This window comes from Rhamphochromis sp. 'chilingali', assembly GCF_963969265.1.
Source record: "Rhamphochromis sp. 'chilingali' genome assembly, chromosome: 6".
In the NCBI taxonomy this organism is placed as follows: Eukaryota; Metazoa; Chordata; class Actinopteri; order Cichliformes; family Cichlidae; genus Rhamphochromis; species Rhamphochromis sp. 'chilingali'.
Genome location: NC_137933.1, coordinates 26,534,281 through 26,556,077, shown reverse-complemented (window position 1 = coordinate 26,556,077; position 21,797 = coordinate 26,534,281). Strand labels below are relative to the sequence as shown.

Below are 21,797 nucleotides of genomic sequence, written 5' to 3'. Positions count from 1 at the left end.
TGTGATGTGGTCATGAACTGCTGGATCTGTGATGTGTGAATGAATGTTGAAGAAGGAAAGAATATCAACAATGTTTGGCATTAAACAGTTTGGCATTAAACAGAGATTTTTTCCACTTATTATCAAATTCTAATTATTGTTGTCTTTGTTTTATCAATATTTCTTTTTAGAGGAGGACCGATTTGATAGCTACTCTCGCATGATCCTCAAGTACTTCCTGGCAGAAGGAGTGGTGTGTCGGCATGAACTTTTTGTTGCATCAGCTCAAGATAACCCTGATGACATCTTACAGGTATGAGGGGAGGTGTCAGCCATTCTGTAACAACTTGAAATGAAACTGAGGTACTGCAGAGGATGATTTATTTTTCTAAGCTGCGAGTTTTGACGCCAAGGTGGCCTTGTGTTGTTATGTCTGCTTTAACATTTTCCCGTACAACTGTCAAACAAAAAGAACTTTGTTTGAATGTTGGAAAGTACTTGTGGATGTTTGTATAATTCATATATATATATATATATATATATATATATATATATATATATATATACACACACACACACACAGATATGATAGATTTTTTTGTGCTCATAATATAAACCCCCACCTGCTTTACAGTGCAGGCACACAGCTTTTGCTAACATGTGTCAGGGTCAATGGGGGTATCTGGGAGGTCGAGGGTGGCCTGGTTATAGCATTGTTGAAATGTTTCCCGACGTATCACTTTGTGAGGAGCACCATAGCCCCAGAAGCTGATTGCCACCCCGCATAAGGGAGGGGGGCCTCTCTCCCACTGATTGATAGTGGGAGGGGTCATGGCGTCACCCTCTCTTTACATATCAAAGACTTATTAAGAGAGGGGGGCTCCCAATGGGAATATATCACATCATTTAGTGTTTTCACAGCTACATTTGCAGTATTCTAGTTTTCTGATGTTAAGGTTCCTCTTTATGGATTACCATAAGATGCAGTTAAGTGCTTAGAAGGAGAAATGAAGTTGTGATGCACTGTAGTATTGTTGTTACTTAACTAGAGAGATTTAGTTTTGAGTCTCTTATCAGGATCTCTTTCCACATTGTATTTATGTTAAGCCTTAGAAACTGAGATTAAATTCTGCAATGAGTCAGTCTTTAGATTATTATTTTTTTTGTAATGTAATACACATGATTATATAAAAACCATGTTATTAGAAACTCATTGGCACTTATGATGCTAAATCATTCAGGATCTAGTTTTTGACCCACCACTGGTAATAATGACAGGTATCTGTTTATTTTAATTCTTTTATATGGATTTAAAAAATTTTTTTTATCATAATAAACTGATGCCCAGGTTCTTCTTACACTGGGACTTTCCATAGTCCCCATATTCTACTCAAAATTTCCATACCAATAGAAATAACTAACCCTTATACCAGTTACATGAAGTGTAATGTACTGTTTTGAACAGGAACTCCCTGCTCCCATCTTGGACGATGTGGCCATTCACAAGCCTGTGGAACAGCCCAGGCTGTCTTGTGAACCCCAGGACAATTTGGATGCTATGAAGATTGCCTGGCGCTATCAGAATCTACCTAAAGTGCAGGTAGTCAGATTGATATATACATTATATATAATGTCTCCTATTGTGTTGGAGTAAAAGTAATCTTTTTTTAATTTTTAAAAGTTCAAAATGTGTCTCTGTTAATGATGATTTGCCAATGGATTGCACTGGCACTCTGGTCTTTAGTGGTTTGGCAATTGTCTCAACCACTAAATCTATCAGCTTCTAAACTCCTTTGTGGGGTGAATGAGGCCTCAGCCTCTCCTTTCAGAGCTGGGCCAGATTACTCACACTTAACTGGCAATAGGTAGGCTTTTCACTGGTCCCCAACTTGCATATACACACATATACACACGCCTGCACCCCTGCTTAGCCTGGGAAACAAGAGTACTTTGCAGCCTGTGCATTGACATGTCTGCTCGCTCAACCCTATGACCCAGACCTGCGCCTCTGTCTTTCCCCAAATCCCTGCCTTTCCCCCTGCTAGGGTCGGCAGCCCTACAGTCTTTCTTCCGCTTTGAGGAGAGGTGACCCTCCCCTTCTACTTCTCTGCAGTCTACCCCCGTTGCTCTATAATCCATATCGCTATGTGGATTAACAGCACACAGTGTGTCCCTGGGGATCCTCTCCTTCTTTCTCTCTCCCTGGAAACTTCTTTATATCTGTGTCCTTTCCTCACCTCTCCCCCTTCCCCTGTAAAATCGTCTTTACAAACCACTAGTAAGCCCAACCAGAGGATTTGCATCCCAAATTCACCCGCAGAGTCAACGCTTACTTTCCCCTTACACACACCTCTCCTGGCATAGCCCACTGAGTTGCTCTCCCGATGAAGACATCAGATCAAAGGTGAGGCCGTCAGGGCGGGGATGGAACGCTAAGCGGGTTGCCTAGCTCACAAAGAGAAGATGAGCTCCTGACCCCCCTGCCCTCCTGACCCCCTCGTCCCGCCAGGAGAGGGACACACCGGGGGCCCTAATCCAGATTAGGAGTAGATTAAGGGCCCCTTTAACAATAGAATCCCTGGTTTCACTCAGAGAGAAGAGCTAAAACTCTCTCTTTCAGCTGCAGGAAAACATCCGCCTTCCCTGCGTCCATGATGCGTTTGCTTTCACAGCCAGAAGTGGACATTTATGTGAAGAAATGATTAAGAGTGTGGTCATAGTGGTTATTTAACTTCTCTGCTGTAGGAATGTGGAGGAATGACCCATAAACAATGCAATTGCTTTACCATGGAGCGGAAAAACAAACTCTTTACAAATTAGGAAAACAAATGTTTTTTTTTCTTGTGAACTGTTCTATTCTTATTTGAAAAACATTAAATACACACCAATTATTTAAAAAAGTTCAAAGCAGGTAGAGGTGTCCGATTTTATTGAAAGTGGTTTTTAAATTAATTGGGTTAGATTTTTTATTGTTTCACTTTCCAAAAATTGACCCTTTGACCTTTTCAGAGTGCCCTGGCCTCTTCTTCCCGATTTGGGCATTACTATGATGTTTCCAAGACAATGGAGCCAGAAATTCGCCAGGCAGCCAAGTGCCACCGCTTCTACCTTCCAGAACATCCCACCCAGTCATCAACAACAAACAGGTAAAAGGACAAGACACTATCAACAGAACACATGGAAACCAATGAGACACGATCCACAGAACAAAGGCACACAAGCACGACACCACCCACAAAACACAGTTATACAAATAAGACATCATCCACAGAACACAGGTAAGCAAACATGGCATTTTTCACAGAATACAGGTACAATGCAAACAGACCAACATCATTTTAAGGTAACATTACTGTATTGTAACTGTCACATGAATTAAAGAAGAGAGTATGAGAGGACTGAGGTTTCTCCCTTTGGTTAAGATTTGTAGGAAATTATTAAACTTTAGGCTTGCAAGGTATAATTGCTTTCCTTGTTATTTGATTAATAATCATTATATTCTCTTTTCTTGATTACATTTTTTAATGTCTATAATTTTACACAGTATATTTTTTAATGGCTTACAAAACATAATTTATCATGTATATGTCCCTTTTTGAGTCTAGGATCCACTGCTATTGAATTAATTATATGAAACATGATTATTATATTTCCTAATTTTCTGTTATTCCCCAAATCAGTCAAGTTTATGTGTTTTCATTAGTTATAGCAGCAAAGCAAGCATGCATCTTGCTAAATTTTGCATTAATAGTTTATGCTTTTCATTGATTTTCTTCAAAATACGAAAATGTCATATCTGTAAGGCTGAAATCGCTTTTTTGTGCTTTTTACATACCTGCTCAAAAGTATCCACATTGTTTTGTACTTTTGAGTCAAATGTCCACTTTCAAAAATATACTGATGCAAATTCATTAAAATCTGGCTGGTTTGTCTTCTGTTCTGAGCAGCGTGCCACTGGCCCAAGTCATTCAGGCTCTTGGAAAGGTTGCGTATGTCTATTCAAATAAGGGCCTTGTTTGCTCAGCGTCTGTTTGATTTCTCCTGCATTGAGTGTACTTAGGGTTCAGAGGTCATGCAGGCTCTTTACTCAAAGAGTGTTGCTGAACACACAAGTGCACACGAAGGCACACTCACACACACACAGGGTAAATATAGCAATCTGGAGCACAGAGGATGTGGAGGAGGCTTTATGGTATCACTCTTCTTTTATGTCAGCAAACAGACTCTTTAGCAGAGCAACTGTCCCAATACACTGAATTTTGTTAACATTCACTTTCAAAAGTGTGGATGGTAAAGTGGACACCACTAGCTGTTATAACTCAACATTGCCTAATGGAAAAACATAAAAGAAAAAAAAATCTTGTCCACTGATGAATCTGAGTAAGCCTGACATAGTGGTGCTGTTGTAGTGTCTGAATGGGTTATAGATCTCACAGGCATTTTGACAGCGGGAAACTACACCTGCACTGCAGCATTGTGCCCCAAGCCCGCCCCGGTATTAACACACATGCATGTGCTCACATACACAGTGCATTGCACACGCACATGTACCACACAAACTCATAAGCAGGCTACTCCCCCTTGCACGTGTCCAAAGCCCCATGTTGATACCCTAGCTGTTAAATTGCTTCGTTTCACTTGAAGGCATAATTGGCACAAATTGCTCTCTAGGTGATACAGATCCTGTTGTTTAAGACCAAGCATCCCCGTTCTCTCCTCTTTTCTTCCCTTGCTGAAATAGGAACGCTGAGATAAAGAAGCTTCCCTGTGCATGATCCTAATTAGCTGACGCACTAGCCCCTGTAGCTAAGCACCTAGACCTTTTTGGTACCTGAATGAGGGCTGCTCAGTAGGGGTAGCTAAAACACAATGCTGCCTCTCACAATGGCTGCCAACCAGTAGCAACCTCCTCAACTACATGTCACACCATCCCAGCCCCCTACCTCAGAGCTGGGGCATGGGCAGAGAGGCCGTGGAGGGTAGGTGTCCCTCTTTCACCAAGCCAGCTCTATCATTAGCCACAGCGGGGTCAGGAGGCACCATTGTTGTGTTGAATAACTGAAATAGAGTACATGGATATACTTGGCCAAGTGTAATCAACACGAGTGTGTATTACTGTTCTTTATACATGGCTATTGGCGTGTGACCAATCTATGTGTATCAGCTTTTGTAGCCTGCAGGTCGAATTGACAACTGACATAGCAGCCCAGTGTGAGTTACCACAGAGTGGTCATTACAATGGTGGGGCGTTCTTAAGTGGAGGGTCTTGTGTAAAAAGATGGGGTTAACATTCCTGTCGGCCATCCTATAGACACACGGAAGTCCCTTGATTGTTGCTAAATGTTGCTCTGATAACACTGTATGCCCTTTGGCAGTGGTGCACATCTTACCCCTGATTAAACCCAAAATGCTGTTCCCTGTTAATTTTAGATATCAACCCATTAATTCTCCTGTCCTTCTCACGTATCATCTTTGCTGTGCGTATGTTTGTGCATATGCGCATCTCATCTGTCTATCTGTCTGTCTCGGCACAATCAGATCCTCAGGGAGCTGACAGAGAACCAGTCATGTTGTAATTTAATCAACCAAATAAATTAATTGGATCTCTTGATATGGATCATCTGTCTGCTTCAGTGGCTACAGAAAAGCACAGTCAGGAAGAACATGCTGCAGTCATAGACGATTAAACTACTGCGGTGATAGGCTTGGCCCAGTTTTATCAAAATAGTCTCAGTGACAATTTACATATATTAAATAACCCTTTTGTGTTCTCTTTCTGGGTGTCTGCTTCACTGTTCCCATTCTTTCTGCCCTACCCTGTGCTCTCTCCAGTCGCATGATTGAGTCTTACTCTGCATTGCTGAAGTCCCTTCAAGAGGTCATACACAGAGAAGGCTTTGATTTGTCTACCCCCATGGTAAGAACCAGTATTATATCTGTTTCATTTGAGAGTCTGGAAATGGATGATTTAGCAATTACAGTTTGTATTTTCAATTATTGCAGCCCGTCCCTTCAACAAAAACATCTAATACACATAGAAAGATGTAACTCTATGGGTTTACTTTTTTGGCTAAAACTGTAAACAAAACAATCGAATAAAAATATGATCCACTTCAGGTGATCCTTCAGTTTTAAATTTGCTCCTTTCTGCCCATTCAACCAGTTGCAGCCTTTAAAATGTTCAAAGAAACACTTATCAGTGCTGGGTGATCCAAATCTCTGTGATATAACCTAAACCATGTTTCGTGTGCATTATTGTTTATGGTAAGTGTATGGCAACGATGCTGAACTCTGAAACTGTACCAGGTTACAAATACCACGTCTTAAGCTCACTTTTAATTACAAGCTATTGTTCATATAAATGTTTGTTACAAGCACTGGAGTAGCACAGAGGGAGATACTAGATCTGCATCTGTGACCCCCAACCACTACTTGAGCCTGTTTACCTCTTTCTCACCTGCTCAGGTTGACCTCACCTGTGTGTTCCCAGCTGTGTGTCTTATCTTTGACATAAATCTTCGGAATAATCACCGGTTCTCTTCAGAGTGCCAGAAGCATTTGTGGCCTTATCTACCTCACTTTCCATACTTGTTTATTAAATGTCCTACTGTTAATTTAAAACAATACTTAATAAGTAGTGTTCATACACAAAAGCATGTAAACTCTATTATTTGTGATCCAGTGCGTGCATGTGCATGTATGAACACACACATATGTGTGCGCCTTATTCACCTACATTCTGTGACCCCTCTGCTTGTCACCTGGAGCCACCTCTCCCCCCCTGTCACTCACGCACAAGATTTACCTCCCCTACCCCCCACTTTCCCTCCCCAAGCGCTGTCAATCACACACCAGATTAACTGCTGACATCATTAAAGCAGTGTGGCCGCCCGATGTGCTGTTGGCACAGTCCAGGAATGCAGACTAGCACAGGGCGACATGGGCACACACAGAAAAAAGGCCAGTATGGATGATAGTGTGTATGCATCTTTATGTTGATTCGTTTATCTGCTTTTGGGAGACTGCTCATATTGTGATGGTTTAATATAAATTGTAAATAACAGATTACAATGTTGATTAATCTCCCTGTGCATGTTTTTGGTGGATTCCGTTGAGTTGTGTGAGCCTCCACAAACACTGGCTGATTAGGTCGGGGTTCCAGGCTTGTTGTAGTCTATATGGCTGGCTTCTGGCTGGACCTTATTGGCATTGTTCCCTGATTTTTCTATAGGCTTAACTATAGGAGTTAAGTTTGGCCTCCCTTGCTAATGTTGCCACAGCAACACTGATGTTACCACAGCTCCCCCCTGCTGGGCTGCACATAGAAATAAATTTCTTCTTTTTTTTCTTTTTTTTTTGCCTGTCCCATTTGGTTCTTTAGCCGTCAGAATTGTTGTCTGAAGACCAACAAGGATACCCAATGGATTTACTTTGCCAAATGGATCATCACGGCCTTGCTGTATTGGTCCATTTGATCAACCTTTGTTGTTATTATTTATTTTATTTTCAGTTGTTACAGATGGGACAGACATGACTGAGGGATAGTGAGAAAGGGCACTTAAAAAGAGAAAGAAGAGAAAAAAAAATCTCCTGGATCAGAAATAAATTTCTAATTCTGTGTCCCACAAAACCCGTGATTGAAGAGACTGCTCAACAAAGAAAGTGACTTAAGGGAAGCGCACATAAAACTCATATTTAAGCATAGTAAGGTATAGAAATGAAGCACTGGTGGTGAATAACATGAGTCAACATGAGTTGACTGTAAAAAAAGCTCCCAGAAACAATGGGGTTTATTTTTCTAAGATCCCTGTGATTCTGCTCCAGACCCAAATGAAGCTTAGGTCATGTTGTCGGGAGAGGAAGCAGGAGGGAGTGGGGCAGAGGAGATTTCGGGAGGGTTGAGAAAATAGAGGGGGAGGGATAAAGAAGAGAAGAGACTGGGGGACAAAAGCAAAAAGTGAGCAGATTTTAGGCCAAGACTTTGTTAATCACTTTTGGCTCTCACCTCAGTAATTAGGAGCCATCCTTACGAAACCCCAAATAAAAGGCAATTGTACTAAAGGCTAAAAAACTCTCACACTTTGGACAGGCTCCTCCATTCTTTCAGTTTCAGTGATATATATATCCCACCACTGTTTGGCCACTTTTTTTCTTTGCCCATGAGAGTGGGTTACCGTTGATCTCTTGTAGTGAGGTGGGGGGGTTTCAAGGGAAGGCACTCCACCCTTACCCAGGCCCCCTTGGCTGCAGCGCATCGCTGTGGTGCCAAGAATGTGCTGGAGTTTCTGGGTGGCGGCCATATTGGAAGCCTGTCTGACAGGTCCATTGTGCGTGTGTCAGATGGCTTCTGTGATTGGGCAGTTGTGTCCAGTCACGTTTGGGCACTGTGTTCGGATTGTCTGTGCTGGTAAGCAGACTGTCCATTCTCTCTCTTCCAAAGTTTGGGAATACTACCCAAGACCACAGCAGCTTACTGAAATCATTTAAAAGCGGTTCTCAGATAATGTTCAGAAGCAGTGTTATTGCATTCGACTGTACTGTAAAATAAAACACATTTGCATGACTCTTTCTTGAATATTTTCTGTGTTTCTGACACTGTTTTTTTTCTCTTTTGTTTTTGTTTTATCTTATAGTCCATGTCTCGTAATATCTTGCGTGTTGGTCTTCACTCTCTTGGGTCAGCTTTGTGGAATGATGACCTAAGTTGCCACGACGACCCCATGCATAACCACGCCTTGACTACCTTCCTTTATGGACTGCGTGCCTTACTGAGGTCATCACTGTCAGTTGCAGTAGTTACTGTTCCTTCTCATCTTATTCAGGTAAAACACTGGTTGACACGTGTAAACAGTTAAACATAGTTGAGAATCTCTTTTTGAAAGAGGTTTGTCGGTAGTTTTATGACGTGCAAAAACATTTATTCTTGTGTCTCTTTCCTCCAGTGGGATGTTCTAAACTTGATTTGATTATGTCTTTTTTATTAGTAGAGTGCATAGTATGAAGTCTTTTGTACTGTGTCATCCTCCTGACCCTGTAGTTCAGTGTCACCTTGGTATTACTCAGGCCACTTCCTGGAAGCCATGCTTTTGCAGCAAACACAGTCAGTTGCATACTTATTTTAAAGGCCTTTGAATCTGTGAGGGGGTTTATGGTGCTGTTTTTAAAATTAGAGTTTTAAGCAGAGTGTGAGCCTGTGTATGTATTTTATTATCTTACTAATATTAGTCCTTGCAGTTGCGAGTTGTAAGTGTAAATCTTGGGAGGAGGTGGGTGGTGTGGTTAGGCAATTGGGGGGAGTCCACGTGCATGCGCCTGTGTCCAGTCTGGCCTCTCAGTGTGAAGATGGAGTCATCTGCTGAGGCATATGGCAAACCACAGCCCTCCCCCAGACAGTCAACCACAGAAGCACACTCACCAGAAAAGCCATCTGAGACTTTCTGCCAAAATGTTTCAACCTGCCCACTCTTTTACTGTAACACCCTACTTTCTTACTCACTCACTCAATCACATGAGCATGAAAACACTGTTATTTCTGAGCCTTTTATACAGAGATATAGGTCAGTAACTTACAGAACAGCTGTGTTGTCATAACTTGCTCTGGCTCCAGGCCTATATGTGCTCACTGCACAGCGGCCTTGGCCTAGTCAAAAAAAGGTAGAGTGGCTAACTAGCAGATGTCAGCTGTGGTGGGAGCGGTCCCCCTGTCCCACTCTGGCCAAGCTTCCAAACCCTTAATCTGTCCCCTCCCCCTCCTCCACCCTGGGGAGAGAAGTGAATGAGTTGGGGAAGAACAGGAGAGGAGATTTTGGACTGAATCAGGTGTTCAGTAACTAAGCCAACATAGAGGTAATTAGGGCTATGTGACCTTATTATTAGTTATATAATTTAGTTATACAATTAATGTGAATTTCATTCACTCAGTAAAGTGATTAATCATTTGAAGGCAGTGGTGTGTAAAACCTACTCATTTCAAACTGATAACAGAAATTAGTTTGACATGGTAGAAGAGTTTCTTTGTGCCAGAGCATTTCTTAAATAGTTATAATGGAGAAGGTATGGCCTTTGGAAAACTGTCTAGACTAGTAGCAATGGGCTACCTGGCCAAGGCTCTATTGTCTTGGCCAGCTAGCCCACTGCTGCTAGCCTACAATACTCAATGCATTATTGAGCAGCTTGGGAAGCTGAACAACTCACTGAAAGCCTACTCACAGCAGCCCAGTGCTACAATCCATCTGAAATATTAATTAAGCTCGTCTTAGCCCGGTTCCCCTCAATCTTACTTGGTCCTGCTACCACACCCATCCCACACACAAATGTAAAGTTCACAGTCTTCCCCATAATGCATCTATACTCTCATCTATACTCACCTGGTGCTCAGACTAACGCGTTGTCCTGATTGACGTAAATATTGCAGCTCGTCCAGAAAGATGTCCACATAGCCTCTACACCATTTATATAAGCTGCAGTCTTACCTATGAATATAGCACTTGCCTATTCTTGTAATTCCGAAGAGCAGAGCAGTTTTTTCAATTGTAAAATAACTCCTGTTACTGACTTTATTTCTTTGCATATCTTCAAGAGAATATTTCATATTTTCATTTTGTTCAACTTTTGATCATCAGAAAGTCATCTTTAACTCACTCAGACTGAGTTGGGATCATATTAATAAGATTGTTTACTTGATGACATGTATACCCAGTGGCATTAGTTGTATGCCATTGAGTCAAACAGCCAAATGAAAACAACAATAGCTGTAATGTTGCAGCATGAGGTGAACATTGGGCCCTCTCTGTGACTTGTCAGACAGTGGTCATCCGCTGAAGCTGAGGGTTTCAGGGGATTTGCACTGACCTAATCTGAATTTATTGAGGTAGCATAGAGTTTAATTACAAGACTCAAACGAGTCTTGTTACAGCCCTTTATTAATTATAAATAACATATAAAGAATTATATTCAGCAGAGGGGAGCATTTCTTTTATTGCTTTAAAAACTCAAGAAGCTGAGGCGCATGTGCGTGTCTTACCGACCTCATTCTGCCCTGTTGCTATTAAACTGAGCTGCTTTATGTGGAAAGTTTGAAACAAATCACTCCTTGATAAGGAATCTAATCTATCTATTTATGTGCACACAGAAGAGTTATAATCCTCTAAACAGATTTGTACAGATAAAGTTTTTCATGGGCTATTGCTCAGATACTGAGTCATATTGTGCCATTAGTGTTTTTAATAATGTGTTGAATAATGCTTATCGAAACTCTCGAATTGGCTGTAATTGCTGCACGAGTGACTTCAGATTCTCTGTAAGTGCTGGTGGTACTGACTGGTAGGATATGCATACTTTAAAAGTAGGACAAAAATGAAAAGGAAGAAGAAAGAGTGGGGAAAAGACATGAAGGCATGAAAACTGCATTAGGCGGTGGCAGCCAACACAGAGAGAAGGATGTGAATGATTCAGGAGGCAAAGGGATTAATAATGCAGGACTCCCTCTCCCCCTATGTCCCAATGTCCCTCTCTCTTCCTCCCTTTCACTCTTTTACCCTCTGCTTCCACCCTTTTGTATATTCCTTCCTCATTCTTTTTCTCTACTGTATTCAGCCCTAATTTGTCCACTTTATTGTCAAGTCACTGAGCAAACCAGTAGGGGGAGCTATCCACTCCAAGCCTATGTTACTTCTCAAACTTCTCCCCAGTCCTCCCCTGCTGGGTGCAGGTTTAAGTTTGTGCACCAGCTATCCAGCTATAAGCTTTTTCGTGAAACATTTGATGAAATAAAATATTTACAGTGTGGCACATTTTCCCATGCTTTTCTTTCTCTCTTTTTTTCAAATCTATGACGTAAGGTTTATCTCCATTTGTTTGCCCCATCACTACTTTCCCTTCTATCCCTCATCACATTCACATAAGCCATGGGCAGAAATGACCTGGTCACAGGAAATGATGACCTAATTTAATTGAAACTCTGATGGCCCGTCAGGAGGCTTTTAATTACCTGTTAATGTTCTGTGTCTCTTTCCCCCTCCCTCCCTCCCTCCCTCCCTCAATCTTGGTCTGTCTCTGTCCTACAGGACCGGGCTCTAATGGGCAACATTACCAGGCTATGTGACAATGCCATAGCCTTAGAATCATTCAAAGGCTCTGAGAGAGAGACCAACCCTCTCTACAAAGACTACCATGGTAAGAACACACACGCTTATCTTTCTGTCTCTTTTCCATCAAATACACACACATACATACAGGCAGTGCATTAAGGCTGAGGCTGGGCTGTGGATGGAGGCAGGGCAGCCCCCTTGCAGGCCAGACTGTCAGTGCGCGTTAGTGTGCTGCTGCTCAATCAGACGTGCTCCTCAGTAGACAGGCCGGGGGGGATTCAGCTGCCATGCTGTACCCCCTCTCCCTCGCACCCACTGCTCCCACCCTCCATCCCTGCCTCCCCCCTCCAGCAGAGCCTCTCTCCCTCTTGCCTCGCCCACTCTCATCCCCAGTCCCATACCCCTGAGGCTCTGGAGCAGAGCAGACCAACACTGGGGAATCGATATTCTCACCATCACTCTCTCTTCCTCTCTGCCTCTATCGCTCTATCCCTCGGTCAATGTCTCCGTGACCAGCATGCTCTGCTAATAAATGGAGGGCAAGGCTTTCAGTAGGGGAAAGGACACTGGTAAGGGACACTTGGAGAGAAAGAAATAAGGAAACACGAAGGGAGGGCAGGCACCGTAGTTTGTGTTTGCGTTCCTCATCCTCACCATCACTTTTTCTGTACAGTTTCATCTTTCCTTCTTTCTCCGGCATGTTTTCCTCTTTTCTGTCACTCTATCACACCCTCCACGCATAAAGGTCAGTTTAAGCGAGTTGGGTATTTTTAGCAGTGCCTCTCGAACTCTCCCACTCGCTCTTGCGCTTTTCCTCTCACCCCCCCCTCCACCCCCCCTCGTGTTAGACGGCCCTAGTTGTGACAGATGAAGGGATGAGATTGAAAACATTCAATGGCAGATTTTGTTTTCATCCAACAGCATGTTTTATTTAGATCACACATCCCAGCAGTGATCACATTCCTCTGCATTGTGAGGGCAGGTGGCTTTTCAGCTCATGCAACATGAGTGTGAGGATATATAATTTTTTTTAATGATTTTGTTTTGCAAAAACAAAACAGAACGTTCTTTTTAATTTGCAGTTAATATTGTTTGCACACCTTGTTCAAATATATGTTTGCCCTGTTCAACCAGCCAGAGAATCTCTGGTTGGGTTATGAAATACATTTACGTGTACAATTGTTTTGATGTGTGCTCATGAGTGCAAACGCATCTGGTACGAGTGTGAGAGTGTGCGTGCGGAGGCGCGTGCGTGTTTGCGGCAGCAGTTGAGGGCTGCTCAAAGCATGCTGGGAAGCCTGTCACTGCAAATCAGGCAAGGGGAAATCACCCAAGTGCACAGAGGAGAGAACCCACCATCCCCCACTTTTTATGTCTGTCTTCCTTTCTCCATTACTCCCTCGATCACTCCTTTTCTCTCTCACACTTATTTATACCTCCCTACTTTTACAGTATGTAACCAGTTTTAAGAAAACTGGGGTGAATTAATTGAGGACTAAGAGTGGGGGGGAAAAAATCCACCAAAACTTTGTAAGAATCCGTAGCTTGCGTTTTTGTCTTGTGTCCTTATTGTTCTAGTATGTCCCAGTGTAAGTTGGCAAATTTTCATTCGCTCATACTCCAAATCATAGGAAAAGTCTAACATGCAGATATGTGAACAAAATACTTCTTCATTTCAGTCTGCCAATGACATTTACTCAGTATATTCTATTGCAGATTTAGTTGTTAGTAATTTTACAATTAATTTGTGCCTTAAATTTAATCCTCTTGTACAGATGCAAATTTTCAAAACAAACCCCCAAACTTTAAAAAATCCTTCACCTTATAATGATCAGTTAGACATTTGAAAGCCATTGCAAAACTTTGAAACATTCAAAAATATAATCTGTTACTAAAATACTGTAAAGACATGAAGACTTGCATTTATGAATGGATTTATCAAACTTAATATTAGTTTTTGCTGAGGTCAACGTGGGGTCACTAGCAATTTTTTATTAGCTCTTCTCATACAGCTACTGCCTACATACTAAAATGTTACCTTGAAAGGTGCAGGGGAACAGCATTCTTCCAAAATAGGGGTATTGAGCTTAATAATGAAGGTTAATTTCTTGCTAGTTGGTAGTAACTCAGTAAATCTGTAAAATTCTGTCACTTATTTTATGTTTATATAAAAAATGGCACGTGTGAGAAACACGATGGGGTTTTCTGTTGGCACAGTCAAATAAAATACACATGCTCTGTAATAAATGAAGTAGTAAGGCAGGAAGAAGTAAAGGAAGCTCTTACTTTGTGTGGTATTTCAGGTTTAATCTGCTCCCTCTTCCTTTCACAGGCCTGCTACACGTACGCCAAGTACCTTACCTGAACTGTCTGGCGAGCCAACTCCCTGACCACAAGGACCTGGCTTTTAAGCTCAAGAGAAAACAGTTCAGTATTGAGGTATGTTGTCAAAGGTACTCAGCGTAACCAGGATCTATTCATTAAAAAGACGGTATTCCAAGGGTTACACCCGTTAAACCCTGTATAATGTGATATCTCATCAGATTTTTTTTGTTTTTCTTTCTTTTTTTAAAAATGTTTGAATTTTTTAGTTGCTCTGATTTTACCTCCCTGGTCTATTTTAATTGTAACTTGCCTTGTAGCCATTAACCTAAAACCAAAAGCGATTTCGATACAAAGTAATTATTTATTAAGAAAGATTACATTTGCTTCGTGCAGATGAGAACTCTCTCACGTAGGCGAATCTCTGCCAACCTTTGTTTACTTTTGTCTGCTATTGGGTGACAAAATCAAAGGAGAAGCTATTGATTACACTCTGTTGCTACCACAGTTATTTGAGTGTAATGCCAAGAGGCAACAAAGTGAGAAAAATCCATCTATAATCATAAATACACAATACTGCTTCTGCTGCTTATGACAGTTAATTATGTAGTTTTCTATGTTTTTATGTTGGGATTGCATTAATTTGTTACCAGCCATGACTCTGATCCAAGGATGTGACCCTGCATTAGTTTAGCACTCAGTACTTTTGTTTTTCAGCCACAAGAATGAGGCAACAGCAACAAACAGGGTTTGCAGAGAGAAAGAAAAGCTCTCAGATTACGTGCTTACTCTAATAAGGAGCAACATTACCTTAATATGTAAGATAGCTTGAAATTCCAGTGTGACATCTAAAGACCCATTAGTGCATTTGCATGTATGACTTAAAATTAATTAGAGTATTAGTGAATGTTTCTAACATTTTATCCAGTATATTATATACACAAGAGAGCAAAATGATGTAATGAAGTGCAATACACCACCTATACCAACAACCACTGTGCCATCAATAATAGAAATTATGTAGAATTTAGAGTGGAAATGTTTTCTTGGATTGCATTTTATTTTACTGTGTGTACCTAGGTGATTGTATGGGCTTCCTCTTTCTTCATTCATTTTGATGTATGATTGATCATATTCTTTCTCTTTTGCACGATCACTCTCGGGCAGAGCAATCAGTCTGTCACTGAGCTGCCATTCCAGAGAGAAATTAAGGGGCCCTCCTCTTAGCTCAGCCTCATGATTGGTCCTCATTACATTATCATTACCTTATCACACCCTCTGGTCCATGGCTCTTAGTGACTCCTATTGTTTCAGCCAGGATTTGTAGGGGAGGAGAGAAATGCCTGTGCCACCCCCAAACTTCCCTCCATCTTATGGTCAATCCTTTCTCATTTTTTTTGCCCGCCTTAACTGCCCTTCCAACCCTTTCTTCTGTCTGACCCAATCCCTCCTCCTTTCTCTGATTTCCCCAACATACCACTCCAGTGATTTATTATGTTTGTAAAAGTCAAGGTAGTTATCCTAAATGGTCTTTTAATTAGGCTCTGTATTGGGCAGGCCAGGAGTTCAGAGGCCTAGAGAATCCCAGTAGCTCTGTGGGGCCTGGATCCCCTGTCATATATTCCAGCAGCACATTGTTAAGACCAAGCTTTGTCTGCCTTTCTTGTTTAAGGAGCTTTATTGAAGTTTTTTGCTGAGTGGGAGTCATACTCTTGCGCTGCCCATTTGGAAAAGAAATAGTAAAAACTTATAAAAGACTTACATAAGATTTGGCTTACTTAATATTGTGAATCATATAAGGCTTATATGATTCACTCATGAAAGTGGCCACTTTCTCATTACTTTCATATATTCTTTTAGGAAGTATCCAAAACATACAAGTTTCATTTATATAATTTTTCAAGGGATCTTATATCTGTTTTCACTCTTGTATGCTTTTCATATAAGTTTCACACAAGACAGATACAAACTTTATAAGATTTATATATATCGTTTCCATATCGGTGTCTTTATAACATATGCTTAAAACTTCTGCAATATCCACCTATGATTTTTTTAAGGATTGTAAAATGGATGCACTTGTTGACACAAGATCGTACTTAATATAAAATGTCACAGTCCTATGAGACATTGCTATATGTTAGGGAATTTTCCAGAGAACATCGTATCACCAGTCATGCATCAAATCAGCCAATTATGTGCTTTGTGTTGTGTTCTCTGGCATTGTGATTCGCTGTCATTAATTTGTACATCATCTGAGTTAGAAATGTCACAAAGGTATGAATGCACGTGCTCTTCCTTCACTGTTGCAGAGTATGGGTATATATGTCTACTGGTGTGCATCTCACACATACATTGCTCAGTGTATACTGTGTTTGACCTATTGGTTAACTGCCTCGGTGGGCCGCTGATTGACACATAAGATGGTGACTGGATTTTAAGCCTGGTGTCTGACGTGTGACAGCCCACACCATCCCTGCTAATCACTCATTTACTCATGCTACAACTCTTCTGCCTGGAGCCACGTAATACAACATTTTCTCTACTGCTCAGTCTTCAACAGATCCATGTTGCTATGTACCTTTTTCAACTGTTGACTCATTTTCCATATATGAAAGGCACTGAATGCAGCAGCTTTCTATTTATCATCTATCTGGATTAATTTGTGATGCGGTGGTGGAAAGTGACAGATGATTGACAGTGCTACCTTCTCACCAGCTCGGTCAGGCAGCTGCATGTCTCCCCAGCCACACATAGATTTGTCCTGGTAACTAATTTCTTAACTGCTGTTTGACTCATGTTTATATCCCCTAACATTTCTGGAATGCGGAAAGTGTTTGTTTGCCAGCTCACAGAGTGCAGGGATTATTTATAAGAAAGTGATCTTGTATTTATTAGTTTTGATTTTATTTTTTAAATGGTGGGTTTTGGTTTTAGCAAATAAATTCCCCCATTCCTCAATCGGTATTCTGTTGGTTCTTTTTTTTAAGGTCACCACGATAGCTCATGATGTTTCTCAGAGTTCAAGCTGCGGTTGATGAGCAGTTATTAGCCACGACGCCTGAAGCCAGAATTAACGCGTGGCCCTGTCTGAGCAGGTAGAGGAGTGTTAGGTGTTTAAGAGATTAACACATACTCAGAGAGACATATACAAACAATACTTGCTCTCACACACATACAGATATTGACATTCATGCAATGGCACAAGCAAATATGTATTGGGAAATGCGGACACGCCTTAATTGTTAGACACTTTCTGAAAACACGCAATGTGTGTGAGAATTTTCCCAGCCACTCAGCTAATACAGGCTTCTGTCAGTGGTTTCACAAGGGAAGATGCTTTAAGGATGAAGCCCTGAAGAATGTAGATAGTACATTCTCTTTACCTTTGGTTGACCCTTTAAACTGACAGGCAGTGTGCCCGTGGGGTACTGGGGTGCCAGAGGTAGGTCACGGGGTCAAATACGCCATAAGACAAGGATTTATGTCAAATTAGTCCTCTATTAGAGATGCTATGCGGAGATGTCTGTTGCTCTGACAAGTCATTTGCTATGGCGGTGTAGTGTATACATAGGAAAAGTTTCATGTCATTGAGAACTGTTATATTTTTAGAGTATTTTGCATTATTATAAAGAGAAAGGAGTCAGTGAAAGGAAGCTGGTGAAGAAAGGATGACACATGACGACAAAGGTCATATAAAATATAGGGATTACATCAGTTTCTTACGTGTAATAATATTGCACATCCTGGTTCATTTGTATGACACCACTTTTTTGAGGTGTCAGTCCAAACCAGCCTCAGGGTCAACTAGAAATGGCTTAACCATTTCTGTCACCTATCAAGGTACAGTTAATATTAATTTCTGCTATTTACTTTGAAGGATAATAGAATAGAATAGAATAGAATAGAATAGAATAGAATAGAATAATCTTTTAATTGCCCCACAAGGGGAAATTTGGTTGTAACAGCAGCCAGAAAGACACATATACAACAAACAGGACACAGAACAGAAACATACACAATTTTTCTTACATATTTACATTAAGGATAATGGTTAGTATAAACAGAGTACTGTACAGTTATTAAATTAAATAAAAACATGATAGCTTCAGATTTTCTTTGGACTTTGGTTGCTTTTTCACTTATTTTCAGCATAAATACTTTTAATTCAGCCTCTTAATGTTGACCTATGACTTATTCAAGCATCTAAAAGGAACCTAACTAGAATTAGAAGGATGAAACAGTGTTTTGTCCGTACATGACAGACAACTTGTCAAAGAACTCATTTTAAATAGAATTTTTTGTCACATTGTTACTAGCTGCCTGTCAACATTTCATTTGTTTCCATTTTTTTTTAGCTGAATCAACAAAAAATTCCAAAGATAAAATCGTTTGACACATATGAAATAATATTTTTTCACCAACAAGGTGAAGTTCTAAGAGCTAGTAGCTGAAAATGACATATCTCAGCATGGTGTGCAGTGTGCCTTTAAAAAATCTGGGAAACTGGACAAGTGGACAACAACAGAGCTAGCAGACCAAAAAATAAATTTAAAAAATCTACAGCAGTCGAACAGTATCTGAAAGTCGTGTCCTTGAGAAATGGCAAAAAATGCAGCAAAGACTTCTGTGGTCATTATGTGTAAAGGAGTTCAGGATAGAGGAAGAACATGGAGTGTCGACAGCTGTTTGTAAAACATGGTAAAACATGGTGGAGGCTCGGTTATGTTTGGGACTGCCCTTCAGCCACTGGTGTTGGAGGTTTTGAATGTCCTTCAAGAAGCCTGAAGAACAATTCCTGAAGACTACTTAAAGAAAAAGCTTGTCTAAGAGAATTCAAGCTGCGTTGATGGATGTGGTCATACCAAATATTGACTTTCAAGCTTGTTAGAACTGCTCTAAATCTGTTTTTGATTAGATTTTTCTATTATTTAAATCTCCATATATAAATGCTATTAAAAATGCAGTCTACCATATTTGAACTTTTTTTTACACTATATTATATATTTACCTCTGACACTACCAACTCCTCTCTCCCAAAACTTCTCAAGTTGTCCAAAAACCTTCCATCCCACATGACATGAACGTGAGTAATTAACTTTTCCGTGCGTTGGAGGAAAGCCACAAGATAGCAGAAAATAATATTAAGAGGATAATGATAGTGATGAAAAGAATAAGACTTGAGAAGAACGGGAAGACAAACTGAAGAGTCCGAGGGAGGTGTATAGAGAAGGTTAATGTTTCTTGGCATGTCCTCAAAACGTCTTTAAGACAACGCCTGCGTCTGCCCCCCTGTTGAAGCCTGTGGGTGCCAAGGGAAGGGTGTTAATGGACCTATGTGAGGAACAGAGCGAAGACTTGGAGAGGAGGGGGAAGGCATGAGCGGAGAGGAGCAGTTAAGTGATTCTCAGGTCAGGTCTAATTAAAATGAGGGCTTTTCCTCAGAGGCACCAAACCGTCTAAAAGGGACGGAAAGAAAGAATTGTAAAATACATAATGAATTCGACAGAGAACAAGCTTCAGGGCCTTATTTTTACATTTGTTTATATGGTTGTTTGTATTCAATGCCTAATCGTATATAAGACTCCCCAAGTCTCCAATAATGCCCAGTGTTAAAGATCAGAGAAAAGCCAATGCTGAGAAGAACAGAAATGGAGAAAGAGCTGAACCCAGTCATTTAATATTTACTTCCAATAGCAGATCATAATGACGGTTCGTCGGATAAGAAAAGAAATCTGAAACAGTGGGCTTACAGGATTTCCTGAACCTATTAATGACACTGAAAACTCCATACACCTGCTTGTGATTCCCACATGTGGCTTGGGAATCACGATCAGATGGGAATGGTACCCTTGGAATAATATTTCAGTTGAATTATTTATACTTCCTCCCTTGGTGCACATCAACCTCTGTTGCATTTGGGAATGAGGTGTGCTTATGGTTTGTGCGTGTATGAAAACAAGAGAGACAATTTGGTGCAGGCCAGTCAGTAGCACGCCATCGCACCCCTCAGCTGAACAATATTCTCAACATACATCAGATTGTTATCTATTATTTAGCAGAGTTTTTATCTATTCTGCAAATGTGCATGTGTCTTTGAAAAGCCTAGCTCATACCGTGGCTGAGTCTTGTGTGTGTGTGGATTGCAAAAATGTGCAAGTTTTTTTTTTTCTGAAGAGGTGTGGGGGGTTGTTTGTTTTTGGGTGCACTTGACATCCGTGCGATTCAGGTTGTCTGCACAAGTTTATGTATTTATTAAATAGCGACCTTTGATAAATGTGTTAATTAAGACAAGCACAAACCTACAACCAAATCCACTCCACTAATGCCACAACAAATCAGCAGAGTTTTATGTGTGGGAGTGGAAATGTTACTCCCTGTAGTGCTATATGTGGTCTGCCAAGCTATTAAAGATGTGCTTGTGCAAGCAAGGTCAAGGTTCAGAAAATCACTAAAGACACTGGTTAAAACAGTCCAAATGAGCATTTTTTTTCATTGTCCAGCACCTAGGGAGAAAAAGCAGTAGCAGTTGTGTTTGTTGTAGCCAAGTCAAAGCTCAGTGCGAGAATATTTGGGGCAGCCAAATGTGCTGCCCTCCATACCATATCAACAAAACGCCAAAACTTTTCTTTCAAACAGACAGTATTAAAGCAAAACAAAACAAGGCATATGTGCTCCTCCTGCCAGATTGAGTAAGAGTGTGGTCTGCTTGAACTCATCCTGGAAGTGAAGCTGTTTCATCAGTGAGCAGTGAACCCTTAACATGGTCCATGGACCACTCAGCCCCCATCAGACTAGACTGGCCACATTGGACTCAGACCTGATTAAAGTAGCCCTAGTTGTCTTCAGCTCCCATTAGAGAAAGGCAAAAAGGCTATAACGTGTATGCCACCCCGCATCCATGGGGTCTTGTGGCACTATAGGGTATGTGTAAGCCTGTTCAAAAAGGGCTCGTATTAACATAATGGTAGTGACTGGAGAATTATAGGCCCTCTGGTGCTTATAAACTAAGTCTTCACTGTGGCTTCTTCATTTTTATTTACTTTTTGTTATTTCCTATCTTTTTAAAGACTCTGTCTAATTTTGCCTTAGGTTTATGTACTTTCCGTGCAAGTCTTAAAAACTCTTTGCAAGAGTGTCAAGTTTGCCACTGTAAATTCTGATATTCCTTTTCCTCATAGTCAGGCACAATCCTGATTTTAAAAAATACAACAACAACCCCCCCAAACAAACATACATCCAGCAGCATAAAAAATGTTCAGTGGTTAATTTCAGAGACCTCTGAATAAATAACTGCAATGGGTATGTTTTAAAATTTGCATGTAAAATTGAAAAGAGGTAAATTTTGGTAATTTGTACTTTCAGAACTTTCAAACGCATTAATCCAGATATAAACACTTAATATTA

The 21,797-nt window shown here is 40.8% G+C and overlaps 1 protein-coding gene across 2 annotated transcripts in view; it reads left to right on the top strand.

The window, feature by feature from the left end:
* elp4 (elongator acetyltransferase complex subunit 4) overlaps positions 1-21,797 on the top strand; it is a 54,782-nt gene that overhangs the window by 9,819 nt on the left and 23,166 nt on the right. For both annotated transcript variants that reach the window (XM_080885849.1, XM_080885850.1), the window contains 7 exons: positions 171-292; positions 1,445-1,579; positions 2,989-3,125; positions 5,812-5,896; positions 8,613-8,801; positions 12,045-12,153; positions 14,401-14,507. In XM_080885849.1, coding sequence (XP_080741975.1) covers positions 171-292; positions 1,445-1,579; positions 2,989-3,125; positions 5,812-5,896; positions 8,613-8,801; positions 12,045-12,153; positions 14,401-14,507 — 884 coding nt within the window. The remainder of the gene's footprint in view (positions 1-170; positions 293-1,444; positions 1,580-2,988; positions 3,126-5,811; positions 5,897-8,612; positions 8,802-12,044; positions 12,154-14,400; positions 14,508-21,797) is intronic.